This window comes from Xiphophorus hellerii, chromosome 4 (genome assembly GCF_003331165.1).
Source record: "Xiphophorus hellerii strain 12219 chromosome 4, Xiphophorus_hellerii-4.1, whole genome shotgun sequence".
Lineage (NCBI taxonomy): Eukaryota > Metazoa > Chordata > Actinopteri > Cyprinodontiformes > Poeciliidae > Xiphophorus > Xiphophorus hellerii.
This window is the reverse complement of record NC_045675.1, coordinates 10,927,173-10,944,696: the sequence shown is the minus strand read 5'-3', so window position 1 is coordinate 10,944,696 and position 17,524 is coordinate 10,927,173. Positions and strand designations below refer to the sequence as shown.

Genomic DNA, 17,524 nt, shown 5'->3' with positions numbered 1-17,524 from the left:
ACATCAATGCGCTGACAGCTTAATTTTCTCAAGCTAAACTCCATTTCCAAGGTCCAGTGGGCTCTGAAATATATATGTTAAAAATACTGTTTAAAGATGACATGCATCAATGTTGTTTTGCCCATGTAAGTTGTTCTGATTTCTACACCTGGTGATCTTTTGCGCTTGCTTTTTTTCTGACTTTTTTATCCTCCAAAGAAGCTTCCCAGCTGAACACTTTACCAGATTACTAAAGGTTGGCAAGCTTGTACCAAACATGATATTTGAGAATTTTTATGCCTGAAAGACAGATAGCTGAAACCAGATATTTGCTTTCACTGTTTTTAGAAGACACTAAATCAGATATACCTTTCTTGTTTCAGGAGTAGTATATTTATTTCTTTTATATTCAGAGGGTTATGTGTATTTTCATGCAGACTATTGTGATGCACTTGAGCATTTCTTATAATTGCTCTGTCTGTCAACTAACCTTTAACTTTATTACACTTTCTTTAACTTAGGTTTTGAGATATTGCTTTAATATTTCCACACAATGTTCTTTTATAATAATTCCATTTATTTTGTTAAATGGTCCCTGTTGCAGAAAACAAACACCCACGCAACATAATACCACTTAAAATGTTAGTTTCATCACACCATAAAGTATCTCTCCTCAAATTAGGGTCTTACTGTAATTTCTCTTTCTATGTTTTTTGGAGAAATGGCTTCTTCTCTTTGAATGACCTTTCAATTTTGGTACATGATCTGTGGATAATTTTCTGCCAGCAAGAAAATTGCTTAATTTTATACAAGTTGCTTCATTTTTCATCTGTCCCAGACACCATAATATGTACATTTTTAAATGTGAAGGAAGTACCGTATTTTCCGCACTATAAGGCGCACCTAAAAACCTTCAATTTTCTCAAAAGCCGAGAGTGCGCCTTATAATCCGGTGCGCCTTATATATGGACCAATATTGAGCCACAACAGTTCTCGCAACTACGGTAAGCAGCCGCCGACTTCATTTTCCCCTGTAGAAGAAGAAGCGCACGGTGCACGCTGGGTTTTGTGTAAAGACCCCAAAATGGCTCCTATTAAGAGACACGCTTACGACGCAGAGTTTAAGCTCAAGGCGATCAGTCACGCAGTAGAACACGGGAATAGAGCAGCAGAGAGAGAATTTAACATGAACGAATCAATGGTGCAGAAGTGGATATATATTGTGATTGCACTAACGTTTGATTTACCTTAACAGTATCAGACTGTTTTTTACGTGTTTATTGAATCGAGGAAAAGTTACCCTCCACTATATGTTATACCTTGCTGTTGTTAAAAGATAAACTGTGTCACGAAAATACCACGTCACTTACTTTACCTCAGGGAAAATAATAAAACAGCTGTTTATTCATTTTGGGAATGAACGGAGTTTTCAGAACGCTGGTTTGTAATCTATTAAGTTTGACTGACCTATCTGACTATTTTGTTGACATTCCCTTTAGCACAGTTCCATCTAATGGATGCATAACGTAACCCCAGCCTCTACTGTAGCGTCTATTCTATGCGCCTTATAATGTGGTGCGCCTTATATATGAAAAAAGTTTTAAAGTAGGCCATTCATTGAAGGTGCGCCTTATACTGCGGTGCGCCTTATAGTGCGGAAAATACGGTAATAAAAAGTTTGCTGAAAGAAATTGTCTCTAGTTATTCTAGAATTCAGGTAATGGAAATAGTTTTTTAATCCTAACTAATTTTAGACAATAGGGAAAATACTTTACTGTATATACAGTACAGACCAAAAGTTTGGACACACCTTCTAATTAAAATGGGTTTTCTTTATTTTCATGACTATTTATAAGGCAAGAAATCCCACTTATTAACCTGACAGGGCACACCTATGAAGTGAAAACCATTTCAGGTGACTACCTCTTGAAGCTCATCAAGAAAATGCAGAGTGTGTGCAAAGTAGTAATCACAGCAAAAGGTTGCTACTTTGAAGAAACTAGAATATAAGGGGTATTTTCAGTTGTTTTACACTTTTTTGTTTAGTGCATATTTCCACATGTGTTATTCGTAGTTTTGATGCCTTCAGTGTGAATCTACAATGTCAATAGTCATGAAAATAAAGGAAACTCATTGGATTAAAAGGTGTGTCCAAACTTTTGGTCTGTACTGTATATACTGTATGGTCTATATGTGGTTTTAACTGTAGTTTGTGCAAGTTGAAGTAAATGTCAAATTTTTTCTCAGTTTTATAGATAAATACAGACGACCCTCTAAATTGCCAATAGAAATTCTGGTTAAAACTATATTATTGATGTTGTTCTGAATTGTGACTAATGTGAATGCTAAATAAAACTTAAAAAGATCATTAAACATATTTCTGCTCTATGAGACTAACTACTTGGGACAGATGATGAGGTCAAAGTTGAGAAGAAACCTGGCTCTAGCCTTTCATCCCATCAGGCTGAAAATGGTACTTTTTTTGAGTACCCTTTTCAGACACTCAAAAAGGCTTTGCAGAAATTATCTTATGCCAAACTTTTATCAGACATGTTCTACATTTTAGAAATAGTTTAACTCCTTTCAGGAAATGGTGTAAAACCTTGTGCAGAAGAATATAATTGAGATATTTTGTCTTTGTGGTTTAACTGACCATTAAAGCTTGTTTGAAAGTTTAAACCACCTTAATTTTTTTCCATCCAGACTATCAGAAAGTCACTTGACAAATACACAACATGTATTCACCTTGAACAGAATCAGTGCTAGTGCTACATGAAGGCTTACCCAAAAACCAAAAGAGCAAGAGGTGCTTGACTGCTCTGTGTCTTGGTGTTCTAGTTGTAGTTGACAAGTGGCTGGATGGTTAATGTGCAAACCTTTAACTGCTCAAAGGATTTCATCAGAAAACAAACTGATTGCAAGCTTATTTTTCTCAATGTGCTGCTTCTGTCATCCCATTTATGTCCTGAGGTGTGAAATGCTAAGACATATTACAGAATGTTGTACATAGGAGTGCAATGTAGGTTAAATAGACCATTTAAATCCACTTAAATTTCTCAAATTTATGTTTACTTAAAATTATTAAGCTACTTTTGGTATAGCAAATATCCTAGCAGCCACCTATGGGCCGGTTTTTCCCATCCTAGATGCAACAACTAAAAGGGAGCAAACATTTTTACACAATTAATAAAAATTATAAACAGAATTTTAAAACACATGTCCTGAAATGTATTTGCTTTATTTATAACATTAGAATACTCATGTTTGGTAAATTAAACTTAGTTAAAATAGCAGCAAGGGGAACTTAGATGTATTTCAGATGGAAGATAATAGGTTCTATTCCTAGTCAGACGACTGGTGCTCTCCATCCATTCTAAAGCACATTAGTGCATTATACACATGCACTTACAGGTTCAACCATTAATACTTCAAATTGAAAAACAGAAGACAAACAGTCAAGATTTTGTTCTGTGTAACCACATAGGATGTAATGCCATCTTTACTAATTCTTCTTTAGTAATATTGTTTCTCTAAAGAAACAATATTTCTTTTCTTTGTTTCTCTTCTTTGCAGCTCCCCCAATGATCCGGCTGTCAGTCGACGACACGGTGGTGGTAGATCCTGGGCAAGATGTGGTCATAACCTGTGAGGTGACTGCAGGTTTACCCTCACCCACGGTGACATGGTCCCGCTATCCCGGAGCCCTCCCACTCAGTGCCCAGGTTCGGGGTCCGACGCTGTTTTTACGTGCAGTCACTCCAGCGGATGCAGGTTTCTACAACTGCACAGCAACTAACAATGTGGGCAACCCCGCTCGCAAGAACGTCAATCTTACTGTCAGGAGTGAGTGAATTTATTTTCTTTTCCTGGTAATATATCGAGACAGTGTTTAGTGAATTTATTTCAGTGTTTTGGGGTATCAGGGTGAACAATATTAGCTGTCCACTAATACATTTACATCATGCAGAAAATGTTTAATTAAAAACTGAACTTGAGGTATTGCTGTTGAAAGTCCTACCAGAAGGCTTCAAATAGAGCTTTTTCTGGGAAAATATTTTTTGGAAAATTTCTAGATGAAAGAGAACAAGGTCATTTGACAATAATTACTCAGATTTAGAATACTTACTCAAGGGTTGTTCACTATGTTTTTATTGACCTCTTAGTGCATTTCATGGCTGCAGAGAGCTAAAGCCAATTAAAATAGTTCACAGGCATGAAGCCGGATTCAGCATACAGGACAGCTCTCCATCCATCTTAAGGCCCAACAGAAAAACAACCAGAATTTTCAAAGAAAATTTTATCCAGTATTAGTCAGAATTTAATTCAAATGTAGGTTAAATGTTATGCAATTTTTACAATATTATTTAAAAAAAAAAAAAAAACTTGTCAGAAAAAAAACACTAATTATTGCTGTGACCAAAACAGATGAGCTAAAATGTATCTATAATTTTTTTTTTACCCCTTTTTACCCAAAGCCAGTGTGATTCAAAAACATTGCTTAAAACATTACCAATGTTATAAACAATTATAACATTATGCCAAATCTGGCATTGTTATGCACAGTGAAAATTAGGTAAAGTGTCATACTTGCCCCAAAGTTTTGGTACCCTGTCCATACACGTTTCTTTTTGACATGTTGAATACAATAGACTGATAATTAAAATCAGCTGTAAAGTTTTCAGGCCTTCTTTTCCAGAATCTGGAGATTTTTAAAAATCAGCTTATTATTTCATTCTAAAATGTTCCTCACAAAGATGCCGTCATTTCCACAAATGTCTTCCTCCATAAAAAATGAAACAAAACTTTCTGATAACAATTTCAGTCCTGTATGTGGCAGTGCAACACAGTAACTGAAACATATCAAAACCAAAGAAGCTTAAAACTTGCTGCATTAGAGCTGAGGATTTTGCGTCGTCTCTCTCAAATAGCGCATAATAGTTCCCTTTGTGAAAATTCAAGGAAATAAATCATATCATAAGTTGTAGGATTGCATGTCTTTTAAACCTTATAAAACATTGATTCACTAAAAATGTTGATTCTCCCGAAACTACTGTGCACTTTAGTTTTTATCATTCTGTATTAATTTTTTAGAAAACTTAAGTAAAGCTAATAAATATAAAACTTTATAAGACTTGTATTTAGGTATTTATTTTTACTTTTTGAAACAGAATACTTTTTTAAATTTCTGGGAGGTGTTATAGCAGCATTGGTTATTATATATACATCTTTTCGGTTTGCTGTATAATACTACTAGTTCCCCTCCTCCTAATGTGACTACTCCAACTAATAATAATGATAACCTACAGCTGGAAAAGTTTCTTTCACTGAGGATAAAAAACTACCTTTCCAGTCACTGACAGTAATTTGGGACTGTATTAATGGGAAAGTCTGTGTGTGCTGTAAGCAGTTAATCCATCATTACAGTGAGCTGATGTGAATCTTGTCAGAGTGGGCGGGTTAAGTATTGCTCTTTTTGTAATTTCCCTGTCATTAAAGCAGAAACCTTCCATTCTTCCTAGCCTCTGGCTATTTTTGGCGCCTTTAATCATCTTTATTCACTCCAATTAGTTAGACTGGAGTGGAAGCAATTAGTAACAGTCTTTTCTGTTAGTTAACACTGTGGAGAACGTATGCCAAATACGCTTCTCCTGTTAGTCTAATGGGCCTGAACGCGTCTTTACACCAGTGCAGGTGGAAAGACGATTAGAGACAGATGCATTTAAAGTTGTGGTAGCGCAGAAGAAGTCGGTAGGTGACACCTGCACATACATGCACGTGTGTTTCCATGACTTCAGCTCTCACTCAAACCTCAAATTACATCTTACCTTTGAGCAATCATTATAATGAAGCAATTCTTGTCCATATAATAAAGACGAGACCATGCAATATTAATGTATAAATGTAAATACACAACATCCACAAACCACTCAAGCAGATAAACACACACCATTCACATGAAGCTGATAATTACATGTAAACCATACAGTCACTGTCTTATAGCAGACTCTGTATTTCATGAAGTCTCTTCTCCAGCCTTGCCGTTTAGTAGGGAAACAGAGAGCTGTTTTGCATTCAACATGGAAATCAGTTGGGGAAAATGCAGCCTTCAAAACTGAAAATTAAATGTGACAGTGTGAAAGTTACTCTTTGTCCTTGATTTTGTTTCCCCCCCACCTCCTCTTTATATCCCTGTTATTTTATTCTGGATCTTGGCTCCTTTTTTTTCTTGCACTCTTTGACAATTTGCCTTTTCCTCTGTTTTTCATTCTTTTACCTCCCATTTCCTTTATTCCCCTGAGGGTTTTTAAATTTTTTTATCACGATGCTCCCTCCTTATGTATGACCAGGCTATCTCCCTCATTGACACACACTCTTTCTGGTGTGTGTTTATAATTTGTCCTTGTAAAACTCTATTGCCTTTGAGCAGTTTTACTTGTAAGTACATTTTCCAGTATTTTACCCTCTAACTAAGTGACTGCAAAAGTATTTATACCCCTTGACAATTTTTCAATTTTTTCAATTTTCAACCACAAATTTTAAAGTATTTCATTTCTGTGATAGAGAAATGAATCACAGATTCATTTCTCTATCACAGATAGAGAAATTGGATTCAGTTCAGTTTGAACTGAATCCAAACTTAGGATGGATTCAGTTCCATCCTAAGTTTTACTTAGGATGGAACTGAATCCTAAGTAAAACTTGGAGAAAACCTGTAAAAGACTTGACTGGGGTGGAAAACACCTTCTACTAGGACAATAATCACACAACCAGGGTGTTGTAATTGAGTTGTTTACATCAAAGCATATGAATGTGTAAAAATGGTTCTGTCAAAGTCCAGACATAAATTAAATTGAGAATGTGAAACTGACAAATGGTCCACATTTAGTCTAACTGTGGTTACAACATTTTACAAAGAATGGGACACAATTTGAGTCTCCAGATGCCAAAAGCTGGGGGAGACGTATCTCAAAAGACTTGCTGCAGTAATTGCAGTATGAGGCTTTTCTCAAAATATCGACTTACAGGGTCTGTATATAAATACACACCAGACTTTGCAAAATGTTTTATATGTAGGAATTGGAAGCACATCTCATGCTGTGCTAAAGGCATGTGTCATCAAAATACTAAAAAGTCAACTCGGTATAGTTACTTTGCAAGCACTGAAAGTTGTCTGTATTTACTTTACTGCCATTTTTTTCTGTGCCGTGTTCTAGTACCAATATGTATTAGTAAATTTTGTAAAACAGAGGGCTAATGTCACTCTATGTTTATAATATCTAAATCAGACAGTATTTAAAACATGGAACATGAGACAGCAGTCTCTAAAGTGTTCATGTTAATGATTTTAGCCTGTACACTGTGAGTGCTTTAAGCCAAAGTGAAATTTCTTGTTTGTCCGCACAATCTTGGCCACACAGTGTCAGTAAATTCTGATTCTGAGTCCTTTAAACTAGTTCAAAGCTTACGAACCACTGTGCAAACCACAGGAAGAGATGCCTTCTTCTTAGCAACTGCAGCCGGTCTAGTTTATAGAATAGTAGAGGAGGAATAAAAGCTATGGGCTGATAACATTTAAAACAAGTGCTCTACATCTATAAAGTTCAGACTTAATACTGCGCGTGACAGTTACCATGCCTATATTTATGATAGTAAATGTATGCTCCTTAAGCTGATTTTCTTAAATAAATGACTAGGTACAGTTATTGGTCAAAATAGTCACTGACTCCTCACATTAAGAGATAAAATTCCAACAAGGAAACAATGTTAGTATTGTCAATTTTCTTAAGCAGAGGGTTAGGCAACTTTATTAAACATGTATCCTAAAAAGATGATCATTGGATAATTCTCTTTGCAACACGCAGTGTGGGAATACATCTTAATCATTCTTCTCTCCTTTTCTTAATGTTCTTGCTGCAACTCACAGCAATGAGCAACCTGACTTTCCAAATCACACCGGACTCTAACAAGGACAGTGAGACCATCCAAATGGGTCGGGACCTGAAACTGTCATGTCACGTTGATGCCACTCCACAGGACAAAGTCAACTATACCTGGTACAAAAATGGTGCCCCCGTCTTCAACTCGGAAAGCCTGATATTACTTCGCAGTGACCCTGACATGGCACCCGGCACAAGTAGCTTGGAGATTGTAGACATGAAGTTTAGAGACCTGGCTATGTACAGCTGTGTGGCCAACTTCCCAGGCAGCAGGGTGCCAGAGCTGCGTGTGGATGTCAACATCTCCCAAAACAGTGGTAAGATTTTAATTTCTCTGTTTTTATTTCACATTTCTGTGAGACTGGGTCAGACTTCAAAAAACCCTTTGCTGCTGTTATTTTCAGATATAACTAATTAGCACTAAGAAAATTCAAACAAGGAGCGCTCATAACAAAATTTATTTAGACTGACCTTTAGACTGATAAAATGAACAGAGCTTGCACTCTGTACACAGAGGGTACTGCATTAACCATCCAAAAAACTGAAAAAACAAGTTTCTTTTTCAAATTTCATATATATTTTCAGTTGAGGTAAAAAAAAATATGGCTTTTTTCAAAAATTTCCCAAGTGCTGTTAAACAGAGTAATTTTTTTTTAAATACAGCTTTTCCAGACATCCTATTGGATGCTTGCATGAATTTGCTTTGCTCACAGAAAACAAATTATTTCAGAAAAACCAAAAACTACCAGGGTTAAAATTATTAGCTATGGTACTAATAGTCAGTCGTGTGTCCTTTTTGCTGGATAATAGCATGCAGTCATTTATTGTAGTTTGCAACAAATCTTTGGGAAATCTCCTGAGGAATCTCAGTTTTGCTGCTGATTGCTTGAGGTTTCCTTTCAAAATCTTCACATATCCTTCTGTGTTCATCATTCCTTCAACCTTGATGAGATTAAAAGTGCCAGAACCACTGAAGCATCTCCATAACATGATACTTGGCACCATGTTTAGCACTTGTTCATACCTGAGATTTGTTATAGGATATATGCTATTGTATGATTTAGGGAAATTAGTGTGGCCTGCTCTTGTCTATCAGCCAATGTACATCATTGGCAAGCAATAATTCTTTCTCTCATATGCCTTTCCAGTGTTGTTCAGTCTCCACCGTTGGTGGCTTGTATGTTATTACTTTTCTACTGGAAATACACTGTAGCTGGTTTAGAACAGCCTGTTTATTCATCTAGCTTCTATCCTTAGTGTATCTCTTTAGTTGGACAACCAGAGCTCTGAGTCTTTGGTAATTTTCCAGGTCTCAGGTATGGGCAACTGTTTTTGTCTCTGAGATGCCCCCTTCTGGAGTTCTGACAATTGGCTTTCTTCTTTTCTTGTTGCCTTGATTTTGGCTTCTAACCTTCTAATCCATGTGGGTATAGCCTATTTTGCTCTCTCTTAACTTTACCATTGCTAAGCATCTCTCGTTGTTATTACAGTATCTCCGCTTGCTGGTCACTGTACTTAGTCTAGGAGACCCTCGGTGTTGGTGTCATGGTTGACAGGTACTCAGAAAACCCATAATCATATATCAGTTCTTGCATCATTTGGTTTTGGTACCCAATCTGACTTTGTGTTCTTGCTACCTTTAGCTGTAGCCTTAATGTGTTGTATCTCCTGGAACTCTAATTGTGAAAGCAACCATCATTTGTGTATGTTGGAACACTGAGCTACTAGATTTCTCATTGTTAGTTTAGACTGTGAGTTTTGAAGCATCAAGGTTTCTCACAGTCTTTTTGTTTAGCACCGTTGCCTAGGGTTACTGGAGTAGTAGCATTTCAATAGTGCATTATTCCTAGCCTTGTTACAGGGACTAAAACTTTTTTTATTATTTATTTTTTTAGTCAGCTCAGTGTAAGTCTTAACCAAATACATACAGTCATCTATCTGTTATTTCAGGTTTACCTCAGTATGCAGCATTTAATGTTTAAGTCATGTCTGCCTCCTGAATATTTCATGCAGTTGCATAGCTTCTCTTCCCATTGTTTTCCTTTTGCAGTAATTCATCATGATCCAATAATTAAGGAAGCGAAAGGGAATAAATCTCTGCATAAAACTTACGTCAAGTTTTTTTTTTAATTTGCCCACATTATTGCTTGAGTTAAAAGCAAAAGAATACATAAATAAATAAGCTTTCTATATTGTTTTCCTTCAGATGATTTTTATAAAATTGCTTTTTCCTTTCCTCCAGTCACTCCTCCGATGCTGTCAGTTCCAACAGGAGGTCAGATTGTAAGTGTTCGTGAAGGAGGGTATGCTGAGTTAGTTTGCCTGGTCGATGGCAAACCCCGTCCTCCAATTCTGTGGTCACGGACAGAGAAAGATTTGCTAATGCCTTCGGGGAAGCCCACAGTGGAGACACTCGATGGCCGCTTGAGGCTAAGGAACGTCAGCCGTGACATGATGGGGGTGTATCGATGTCAGACAGCTTCATACAACGGCCTTAACATCAAGCGCAGAGAGGCACAGGTCCAACTGAATGTGCAATGTAAGTGTGGATCAGATTATTTTCACCTGAGAACTCTACACACAACACCTTACAACAGCTATTGTCTGGAAAAGCATGTGGTGACAATCACACACTTTGACAATAACACATCTGATTTTATTTCTTATATATAAGCAAGCGTGTGGTCTATTTCAAAAAACACAGATGACCAAAGTTAATTACGGTAAGTCAGAATCTCTATTGTAATTGTATAAAAGAGTAGAAAGTTATGCACACCCATTAAGTCAACAGATCTAAATAAAGAGTAAAGTAATATAAGATACACATTATACAGAAAATTAAAAAAGAGAATTACTACTTTAAAAAAACAGCATGCAAAAAGTGTGTGTGTGTGTGTGTGTCTGTAATTAGCTAAATAAGTCAGTCAAAATAGAGAAGACTTTGAAAAAATTTTACTTTTCCAAAGAAAAAAACATAAACATCCTTACTCAAGTATGTCACTTTGAAAGAAGGAACTAAGAGAATAGAGTTTTCTCCAACTATAAATTAAACCAACTGGTTGGAAAACAAGCATAATATCAATTGGAGTACAGAAAATAACATTATGGAACAACTGATCAAATTATGATTGAGTTTTTTCTTTTACTTTTCCTTTTGCTTCTTTTCTAAAATCATACTGGTTAGACTTTTCCTATTTTTTCCACATTTTCTGTTTCACATATGTATAGAAAATTGTTTTCATAATCGTTCTGTAGTTTTTTTAAATCAATCAATCAATCAATCAATCAATCAATCAATCAATCAATCAGTCCCTGCAAATCAGCAAATTGTTTCAGTCCTGAAATTAATGTTATTTAACTACATGTAGAGGTGCATCTCAGTATATCAGAAAAATTTAAAATGTAATTTATTTCTTTAATTCAATTCAAAAATTGAAGCTCCTCTATCAAATTGATTCATTACACCCAGGGTGTTAGTTTTCCAATGTTTTATTTTGCTAATTTGATTATGTCATGAAGCTATTGAAACACAAAATTCAGCTTCTCGTAAGATAACGTTCAATAAAAATCATCTTTTAAGGCACCAAATATCTATTGAAAAGTGCTTCTGTCTATTTGCTGTACCAGATCTCCACTCAACACTTGGATACGATTTATTTTGCTTTTATTAATGCAACATGACGTAGAGGTAATGAGCCTGTGAGTCAGATTTCTTTAATACCATTGGGCCTGGTGTCTCTCATCTACATCTTATGAATAACCCATAGATCATCTATTGGGATTAGGTAATCAGGTGAGCCACAGTCCTGTTCTTTTTCTCATTAGCCCAGGTAAAACACTTCTGACTTTGTCTTTGGTTTTACAGAGACACACAAGAAAGAATCTGCAGTTTGAAGCCGATGTGCTGGATGCATCTGTGTGTATGCCTTTTGGAGCAAGGTCTCCACTCTCAGTTCACAACTTGTGAATCTCCAGACTTTTAAATAGACTTTGTTTCACAATACCTCAAGATTATGGCCTTTTTCTCCTGCATTTTTTCCCTTCCATTCAACTTTCCAAAAACATGCTTGTTTCTTCTTTAGCAGTGATCATTGGTATGATGATCTTATGGTGGCTGTCATTGACCAAAAACTAAGCAGTCTTCCCCAAAATCCAGTAGGCAAGCATTTCTGTATTGAAAATTATTCTTTATCATTAGTCTTAAATCAATATTTTCTAACTGGGACTTGTAGACATTGATTGGTGAAATAAATCAAAAAATTGTATGATATTCCTATTTACTGTGATGCGCCTGTATTTGTTGGCACTCAGAAAATACAGTGGGTAAAATAAGAATTGACCATTTTGATGCATTCTCCAGTAAATATAGTTTAGTTATTTTTATTATTGTGAAATTTCAACTGTTTAAGCTTGTTAAAATTTTTCTACAGTATTTTACAAGACAAGCCACTGAAATACTGAGAAAATATAGTTTCAGAAACTGACTCTGACTTGTTTTAAATTGTAAATCTTTGAGCACAGCGGTGGCTCAGGATTTAAGTGAGGGACCCTAGTATGAAGAGGTCTCAGTCCTCTACACGGCCATCACGAGTTCAAGTCCCAACCTGTTGACTTTTACCCCACGTTTTCCTCCTGTCTAACAACCCACTTTCCTATCACTTCACTATCAAATAAAGGCCACTAGGGCCTAAATAATCTTTTTAAAAAATTTAAATCTGTAAATAAGAAGAGAAGATCTGAGCAAATAGAAAGAACCTCTACTAAATGTAAAGACAATTTGTTATGAAGTTAAAATTACACATAGCTTCTCCATACAGAAAACGTCTGGAAATTGTCATAACTAAAAACGTTTTTTCCCAAAAAGTGTTTGATAAATTTCTTTGTTTGTTCATTCCCGGTGCCATTTCATTTCCTTACACATAACTTCATTTCTGGACTAGTTTGCTTTGATATCTTTGTGTCCAGCACTCACTTTACCCACCTAATTTAAAGGCACAAATTAATGGATCCTCTCCTTTTCTATTCTCTGCACAAAGTATTTAGAAAGCTTGCTAATGGTGGCAGGGTGCAGGGCCAACACTGTGAGCACTGCTGTCCTCACTGGGCCGACTCTGATTAATGGAGCAGGTGGCCACCCCACTTTGGACTGAGACAAAAAGACAGAGCAAAGAGACAGATACGTGAACTAGTCTAAGAGTGAGAGATACTGGGTTAAGAGAGAGGTTGCAAGAAGAAAGCTGGGAAAGTGGAGGAAAGCATATTGAGGTGCTCACCAAAAGAGAGAAAAAAAAAGTTGGCAATAGAAAACAACCTAAATAAGAACATCATTCTGTGGGTACAGCATTAAACATGCAGAAAACCAGATCTTTTTTTTTTACTGTTGTTCTTCTGACCTATTTTATTCCCAGCCCTATCTCATATAAGTTTTCAATTTAATTTTGTCTTTCTTTTCTTCCTTCATTTTTTGGGGTAGATCAATGTGAAGAACGGATGTCATCATTTTATGTGGCAGATATAATTAAACAGATATGCTACTCTTATATGTCCTACTGCCGACTTTGTCTCGGGTCCTTTCTTTCCATTACCGCTCTTCGTTATTTTTCCTACAGCGGTGGATGTTCTTCCTCATTGCCATTCTCATCATCATCAATCAGCCAACTGTTGACCATGAGAGAAGCCCTCTCTCTGTCTTGCCATTCTCTTTCTGTATCCTGCATCCTTTCATTGGCTCAGCACATCCCATACTCACTCACTGACTTCACACCACACTCTCTGTCATTTGTCTTCCTCATTGTTGTCTTTTTTAAGAGCTCTTTCTCTCTTAACTCACAACACCTTATACACCGCACACCTCCACCCCTCACACACACACATGCCTACTCCACCCTTCCAGTTTTGTGAGAATTTGCTTTTACTTTGGGCTTGATCAGTGTTGCATTCCTGGATTGAAACCATTTTGTATTCAATAAGACAGATAGCAGTGGTGTGCTTACATGGATTATAGCATTCTGACCATGAAACATTGAGGTGCAGTAGCGTCAACCCCAAATGAGGAGGAATTGAATGCAAAAATGAGGCTTGAGAGAATTTGGAGAGTAAAGTACGAAAGAAATTTCCCATGAGCTTGAAAAGTGTAATGCACTGCCTGGAAACTTCTGTAATTGTTGCAGAAAATACATAAGGCTAGGTAAAGGATTTTAATAATAATGACTTTTCTACCAGAATCCAGAGGGAGTGGAATAATTTATAAACTGCTTGAACATAGGCTCACACCCAACCCTCCTCTTTTTTCAAACGTTTTTTTTCTAATTCTAATACTAGTACTTCACAATTTGTTTGTTTCTCTGCAAGTGTTACTTTTTTCAGTTCTTAATATGTATCCCAAAGCATAATTCGGCCACTACTACATTTTACCATGGGGATTGTTTGTTCAGTCTGATGTGCAGTGATTGGATTTTAAGGCAATATCAGATTTTCCAACACTTGATGTTTTCCACAAAGATTTTCAACTTAACTTTGATCTGGCCAGGTTATTGTTTGCTCTGTCTCTTGTGGTAAACTTCAAAGAGCCTTCTTATAACTTTACTTTAACAGTATATTTGTTTCTGCAACTTTTCCATGAAGGTCCAATTTGTGGATCGTATTACAAATAATTGTCCAGTCAACAGATTCTCCCACTTGAGTTTTTGAGCTCTGCAACTCCTCCAGAGCATTTTGGTTCCAGGCCTTTTTTGTGTCACTTTTTTGTGGATGACCAGGTTCTGTTATGTTTTCAGTTTTATTATGTACTTTGCATGTTTTAGATAACGGACTGAGAAGAGCTGGGAGATTTTCAAACATTGGGATGTAACTTAACCTAACCATGCTTTGATGTTCTCCACAACTTTGTTGTTTGTGTTCCCTTGCCTGAATAATACTGTTTTTATCTAATGCTCTCTGATAAATCTGAGGTCTTTACACAAAAGCTTGATTGTTTCTATGATTAAATAACACAGGGACTTGTAAAATGTACTTATTTTAGAAGTTCTGAGGACATTTGGTTCTGCTGTATTTTTTTTTAGCAACATTAGATTTGCTAAATTACATTGGTAATTTTTCTACCACTTCATATGTATGTGATACATTGTATTCATCTATCACATAAAATCTCAAAAAACCTTTTATAGCATTTATCTAAATTTTCAAGAGCTCATGGATATATAAAAAGTATGCGACAATAATTGTTGAGTAACTAAAAAGGTCAGAAACTATGTTGACATCCACATGTAGAAAGTCTTGACCAAAAAGCAACAGGCAGCACAGAAACTGAGAAGGTAAATGCTGGGGTGGTTTTAAGTCTCCTTAGCATTCAGGTGCTCACTCGTGTTCCTCAGACTGAAGTGCAAGCACAGAATGATAAACTGGTTTCAAACAGGAATTTGGTCTGGCTGAGTTCACTGGTCTGCAGAGGAAGGACTAGAAATCTGACATTTTACTCCCTATAAGCAAGTGCAACTGTTACTCATTCCTACTTTCTTCCATGCAAAGAAAAATGACTTTCATATTTGCTTGCAGGTCTGTCTTGACTTTTTTTTTATATAGTTTAAAAATATTTTGTTTCTTAAATATTCCATTTGTCTTAAGTTAAAATTGTTATCACCTCAGTTCTAAAATCCTTACACAAGCTCTCTGTAGCTCAGAGAGTAGATAAAAAAAAACTGTTGTTAGTTTATAAATCATTGAACGGCTTATCACCAAAATACAAGAAAGATCTGCTGTTGTTCCAGACTTCTCAGATCTTCTGGCTCTGGTCTGCTCTGCTTCCCCAGAACCAAACACGGAGAAGCAGCCTTCAGCTTCTATGTACTACAAATCTGGAACAAACTTCCAGAAAACTGCAAAACAGTTGAAACACTGAGTTCCTTTAAATCTAATCTAAAGTCAACATGTTTAGAGTTTCTTTTGAACTATAACAAATGAAACACTTATCAATATGTTAAATTTGTATTGATGATTTTGATGATGGCACTCGTCAAAATGTAATGTTTGACACTCAATTGTTTCTCAGTTGTCGACTATGTTATTTTTATTACTTTATTTTTGTGTTTCTATGATACTGAAATGTGCTGTACAAATAAACTTGAGTGAATGATTGATTGAACTACTAGATGAAAAATTACAATAAAATAAAAATAAATATTCTGTAAAATCCTTGCAAAATTCTACAAATCAATGTCCAAATGCAAAAGAATTGTGTGGGCAGTTATAGGTTTCCTCTTCATTGACCTTTTTAACAACATGCACAAGCCATTATCAAAGTTTGAAAATTGTCTGACTAACCATGAATTAATATTCAAAGTCACAAAATAGGTGTACTTCATTTAAACCCATCTAATCTGGATGGTGCAGTACTTGAGGGGGAGGAAAACAATTCAGGCCAGAGTAGAAATTTGAAAATTACGTCATGCAAAGTATCTAATCCCTGTCAATCTGACACCCCTGAATCCAACCAATTTTCTTTCAACTGTGGGTCAGTGAGAAAAGTGGTTCTCTTCCAATATAAACATTTTAGGTCTGACTCTTTGTCCTTGTTGTCAACTTTAAGTTTATGTGGCTGTAGTGTAAAAGCTCTTTACACTATGCTACATAGATTCAGTCTGTGTAGCATTTGATAATTATTCCAACGGTGTTTAATCTTAGTATAAATGGAGCTTTTTTCTGTGGAGGTCTGAAAGGTTGGTTAGAAAACGTTAGTAGATAAACAGCAACCTGAAAACCACAGAACCCCAGACGGTTCAGGGAAGAAATTTTGTAGAAGTTTAAAGTGCTGTATTTTTCGGACTTCAGGCCGCTACATTTGTTTCCCACGCTCTGAACCATGCCGCTTATAGCCCGGTGCGGCTTTTCTGTGGATTTTTCTTCAACCACCAGGGGGCTCTTTAGCAGGAAGTGAATCATTGGAAGTCAAAATTGGAAATCAAAGAAGAAAGCGCCAATTTTCCTTTAGAACAAGCACATGCTAACAGCAGGCACGAGAAATTTCTTCAAACACAAACCCCATAATGGAAACCACACAAAGAAGTTCATATGATGGAGCTTTTAAGTTGAAGGCTGTCGATCTGGCAGTACAGGAGGGCAATGGAGCCGCTGCAGGTAAGCTCGGCGTGAACAAATTCATTGTTCGGGTTTGGAGACGCAGGGCTGCCTCTTTAATAAATCTAGCAGATTTATTAGGGGCCCTTTAGCCTCTCCTTTGTGAAAAACCGAGAGCGGCGGAGATATCAGCGGCTTATAGTCTGGCGCGGTTTATATATGTACATTTCCAGTTTTTTTTAAAAACTTTGTAGATGCTGCTTATAGTAAGGTGCGCTCCATATTCCGGAAAATACGGTAGTTTTAGTTTATGAAAAAATATTCAGCAATCAAAAATTAAAACAATATGGTACAAAGGAAAAACTTATATGGCTGCCGTCAGATGAAATTATGACTGAATTGTAAAACAGTATGTTTGGCATAAAACTAACTCCTAACACCAGCCTGAACACCCAATCCTAACTTGAAAGATGGTGATGGGTGTGTCAAACTGTGGGGATGTTATTTAGCAGGGACAAGGAGACTGGTCAGTGAAT

At 36.3% G+C, this 17,524-nt stretch overlaps 1 protein-coding gene across 2 annotated transcripts in view; it reads left to right on the top strand.

The window, feature by feature from the left end:
* The window catches only part of mdga1 (MAM domain containing glycosylphosphatidylinositol anchor 1), a 182,254-nt gene that overhangs the window by 128,481 nt on the left and 36,249 nt on the right, over positions 1-17,524 (top strand). For both annotated transcript variants that reach the window (XM_032561218.1, XM_032561217.1), the window contains exons 7-9: positions 3,553-3,822; positions 7,904-8,233; positions 10,159-10,455. In XM_032561218.1, the coding sequence (XP_032417109.1) occupies positions 3,553-3,822; positions 7,904-8,233; positions 10,159-10,455 (897 nt within the window). The remainder of the gene's footprint in view (positions 1-3,552; positions 3,823-7,903; positions 8,234-10,158; positions 10,456-17,524) is intronic.